The sequence below is a fragment of the Cyphomyrmex costatus genome, unplaced genomic scaffold (genome assembly GCF_001594065.2).
Source record: "Cyphomyrmex costatus isolate MS0001 unplaced genomic scaffold, Ccosl1.0 scaffold389, whole genome shotgun sequence".
Classification (NCBI taxonomy): Eukaryota; Metazoa; Arthropoda; class Insecta; order Hymenoptera; family Formicidae; genus Cyphomyrmex; species Cyphomyrmex costatus.
This window is the reverse complement of record NW_017278090.1, coordinates 60,605-64,789: the sequence shown is the minus strand read 5'-3', so window position 1 is coordinate 64,789 and position 4,185 is coordinate 60,605. Positions and strand designations below refer to the sequence as shown.

At 36.8% G+C, this 4,185-nt stretch overlaps 1 protein-coding gene across 1 annotated transcript; it reads right to left on the bottom strand.

Moving 5' to 3' along the window:
• Positions 1-576: 576 nt before the first annotated feature.
• LOC108776809 (uncharacterized) lies at positions 577-2,075 on the bottom strand. Its single transcript, XM_018543524.1, has 4 exons — positions 1,958-2,075; positions 1,674-1,893; positions 1,437-1,594; positions 577-1,343 (listed from the first exon to the last, which is right to left on the bottom strand). The coding sequence occupies exons 1-4, from the start codon at positions 2,073-2,075 to the stop codon at positions 577-579; spliced, it is 1,263 nt and encodes a 420-aa protein (XP_018399026.1).
• Between the last annotated feature and the right edge of the window lie 2,110 nt (positions 2,076-4,185).

The window sequence follows — 4,185 nt, the reverse complement described above, 5'->3', positions numbered from 1 at the left end:
ATAACTTTTAATGCTTTTTAACTATTATACCTATATTTGTACGTAATATTAAATGAAATAGACGAAAAATTATAAGAAGAAATGTTATCAATCAAGGAAATAGCTTACAAAAAATAGATAAAGAAATACTTAATCTTGTGTGCAAAAATCACATATGAAACGTAATTCTTTTTTTGATATATGTGCACATGATTCATGTGCCCATCTTTTGCATAAAATGCATTGCACCATATCTTCTACTACATTCTGTTGACAAAGATAGCAATAACAATCATCTTCATTTATTTCAATCTTTGTCTCAGCAAAATGCAATTCTTTAGATTGTGTTGACTTTTTCTTGTTAAAATTACGTTTTGTAGTTTTTAGTTTTGATGAATTAATTGAAGTTGACGGTCCAGGAAGTAACTCGACTTTTCTGGCAATTCTTTGTGATTTCTTCTTTTGTTGTTCTTCGAGTTTTTCTTTGTACGGACTTGTCGTTAGAATCTCCGCTTTCTGAGGCAGCTTGTTGTTTCTTGTAATAGTTGGGCAAGGCAGTGGACAGATTTCATGGACAGTTTTGAGCTTCTTTCTCGATTAATTGTTTTCAGTTGAACAAGCATGAATATTAATTCCTTCTATTGTTTCTTCAATCTCATTTTCTGGTGATTGGCAATTTTCTGGCGACATTAATGTATCAACTGCTATAAAATCAGTGTTGTTAAAGATATGACGATCTACCGGCCATATACCTGTAGCTTTGAAGCCATTCACGGCGTTGCTCATTGTTGCTATTTTTAGATAGGCTTCAGAGAGTAAAGTAGACACGTGGCACTGTCTCAGAGGAGGAGGAGGATTGGTTCTGTGCCATTTCACTACTGCTTCATCGTAATATAACTGAAACGGTTTAAAAATTGAGACATCTAGAGGCTGGAGACGATGGGTGGTATGACCCGGCAATTGTAGTAGCAGCACTCCATTTTCACATGCCAGATTGATAACATTCAGATTTTTTGAATGCGTGGTGTGTCCGTCTAATAGAAGAAGCACTTTATTTTCTTTAGATGGTCGTACATATGCCAGAAAGTGCTTGAACCATTTCAGAAAAAGTTCACTATTAATGTAGCCGGTCTCTGAAATTTCTACAAGACTTTCCGCAGGGGCACCGCTTGCCAAAGAAATATCCATACGTAATCTTTTGAAGATGATCATTGGTGGAATAAATACACCAACTGCATTCGTACAACATACCACAGTTGTGTTAACACCTCTCTCTGCACTTGTCAGAGCTCCTACACGTTTTCTCCCTTTCATTGCCAAAACTTTCGGATTTTTTTTCTGAACAGTTTGAAAACCTGATTCATCTACATTAAAAATTTTATATCCGTTTAGTTTATTTTCATCCACAATTTTTTCAAGAATATCAAAGAAATGGAAGATATTATCTCTGTTAAAACCTTTGACACGACTTATAGATAGCTTTTCTGGTTGTCGGAGACTTAACTCTGGATGACGTTTCATAAACGAATAATACCACTTTTTGCCAGCTGTTTGTGTTTCCTTGTTAAAAGGATTGGGAAGAGAATTTTGTTCGACTATTTGATTTGCTAATCGCCTAACGTCAAGAGGAGTTAATCCAAACAAATTTATTTCAAATTTTAAAATAACGTCAATCAATTCTTTTTCCAATTCACGTGTCAAAGCTGGTATTCACGGAATCCATATTAACTCGTTCTGTTCCACGTGCAACTTGATTCCGATAATGTCGTAAAAATGTTTTTTTTGGAATGCCGTATTTTCGTTCTAATTTATTTAACGTTATTTTACAATCCGAGTACTCTTTGATAGCAGTATTCATGGAATTTGGACTCCATTTTCCATATTGTCTTTTTTTTTTTAGCCATTTTCCATTCTCTGTAAGAAAATAAGCATTTAGGTTGCGTTTGGAAACCCGAGTGCCTCCATGTATCGCTTTAACCTTGTTGTTCATCTAGGTAACATCCAGTTTGAACGCTTTTAGCGCTGTCAGAGATTTTATCCTTATTTTTACGTTTAACGAACGATAAAGACAGAATGATGACCTCTATAATACACATCATGAATGCACATGCAGCGTTAAGCGTGTAAGCGTTCAAACCGAACACAGCACCATTTTAAACAGGGATGATACACAGGTGCATCCGGACATGGGGTTCAGTATTTCCGATCGCAGTATTAAGTATATATTTACATTAAAATAACAAAAATCGCGATGTAAACAATGTGCAATTTAGGAGGTTAGGAGAATGTAGAAATTATGTGAACCTCACTCACCTGAAATCTTAATAAAAATACACTTATTTAGATGTGGCGTCGAGTGGCTCACCGCTCTGTGCGATTGACTCGCGATTTGTAGACCCGAGTTCAATCCCACGTGCGCCCAAACGCGATTTTTCGCGTTTAATGAGCCAAAAAATGGCTCCACCTGGTGATCAAAAGATCTATGATCATCAGCGCCGTTCGGATTCGGCGTTAAACTGTAGGTCCTATCCATCCGTATACATCAGTAGTATACATATCAGTAGATATTTGTCTCTAATATCTGACTGAGGTAGGATTCTGTGGACCAATCACCCACAAATCCGAAAAACAATCTGATTCGAGAAACGAATATAGGCCTCGGACAAAAGAGGTCTATAGACGTCCTATGCTCCACATAAGGAGATAAAAGGAGTTGCCGTATTTAGATACGTTGTCGTATAAACAAATTTCTTTTTCAAATGAATAATTTCGAAAAATTTTGTCTCGCCACACGTATACTACTCTGTAGTGCTAGAAGTTATGGACACATAACCACAATGCTTGCGCGATCTTGCGCGAGCATGCGCGACATGCATTGTGGTTATGTGTATGTCCCGTGTTGCTATATGCGCGGTGCGATTTAAGCACTACATTGTGGTGCGATTGAGGAAACAGTAGCACTTTGTAAAATTTTATTTATTTAATTTACAAACAACATTGTTAAAAAAAATTTAATTCAATTAATCTAATTCTAATAGTGTTTTAAACACGATGAATTGTAGAAAATTAGATTATTTAACTTATATTTTTTACATTTTTGCTATGAAATATGTTGAAAAATAGCAACGCTATCACGATTATTTTATTTACGTAAATAACAAGGCTTTTACTGCATTTCATGTCACAAATATAACGCAGCAGCGTTGAAATATCTTATAGTTTGTAAATAATCCGTAAGAAAATGTGTAAATAAAATAACTGATTTTTTAGACGAGGTAGTGCGATTTAGAAGCCGGTGCGATATTGGCAACCTTACCCTACTACCGAGCGAGGACGACAAGTGGCTCACGTTCAAGAACCATTGCAGGAAGGAGTGCGTCCCGTTCGTGGTCTACGCCGATTTAGAGTGTGCATTGGAGAAGATGGATACGGAGTCCACATCAGCTACGTACACGTACAAACATCATCAGGTTTAGTATAGCGTATTACGTACACTGCTCGTACGACAGCTCACTGTCGGGTTATCGTTTTCGCCGCGATAATAATTGTATAGCGTGGTTCGCGGACAAATTGAAAAATCTAGCGCATAGTGTAAAGACTATAATTTCGACCAATGTTCCCATGGTAGATTTTACGCGAGACGACTGGCAAAAATTTAACAGCGCTACGCACTGCCACGTGTGCGAAAAACCGTTCGCGAAAGACGACAAGCGAGCACGCGATCATTGCCATTTGACCGGGCGATACAGAGGCCCCGCACATTCAAATTACAATTTAAATTATAAAGATTCACATTGCATACCCGTAGTCTTTCATAATTATCAGGATACGACGCTCATTTTATTATCAAGGAAATTGCCACCGCGTACGAAGGACGCATTAATCTTTTACCGATAACTAAAGAAAAATATATCTCATTTAGCAAACACGTCGACAGCACCATAGATGATAAAAAAAAATTGCATACAATTACGTTTTATAGATTCTTATAAATTTCTCGCTTCTAATTTAGACAAATTATCATCTTTTCTCACAATCAGCAAGGATAAGCTGCGGGTACTGCAACGCGAATTTTCTCATTTATCGGAAGAAGATTTTAATCTCTTAACTCGAAAGGGTATCTTTCCGTACGAGTATATTGACAGCGTTGAAAAATTGGATGATACATGTTTACCACCTCGCGAATCGTTTTACAGTTCATTGACG

Coding starts and splice junctions, on each gene's coding strand:
- LOC108776809 (XM_018543524.1), bottom strand. CDS start 2,075: ATGTGTATTATAGAGGTCATCATTCTGTCTTTATCGTTCGTTAAACGT. Junction 1,595..1,673: donor GTGAATACCAGCTTTGACAC/GTGAATTGGAAA, acceptor TCTTGACGTTAG/GCGATTAGCAAATCAAATAG. Junction 1,344..1,436: donor ATCTATAAGTCGTGTCAAAG/GTTTTAACAGAG, acceptor TTTTTAATGTAG/ATGAATCAGGTTTTCAAACT.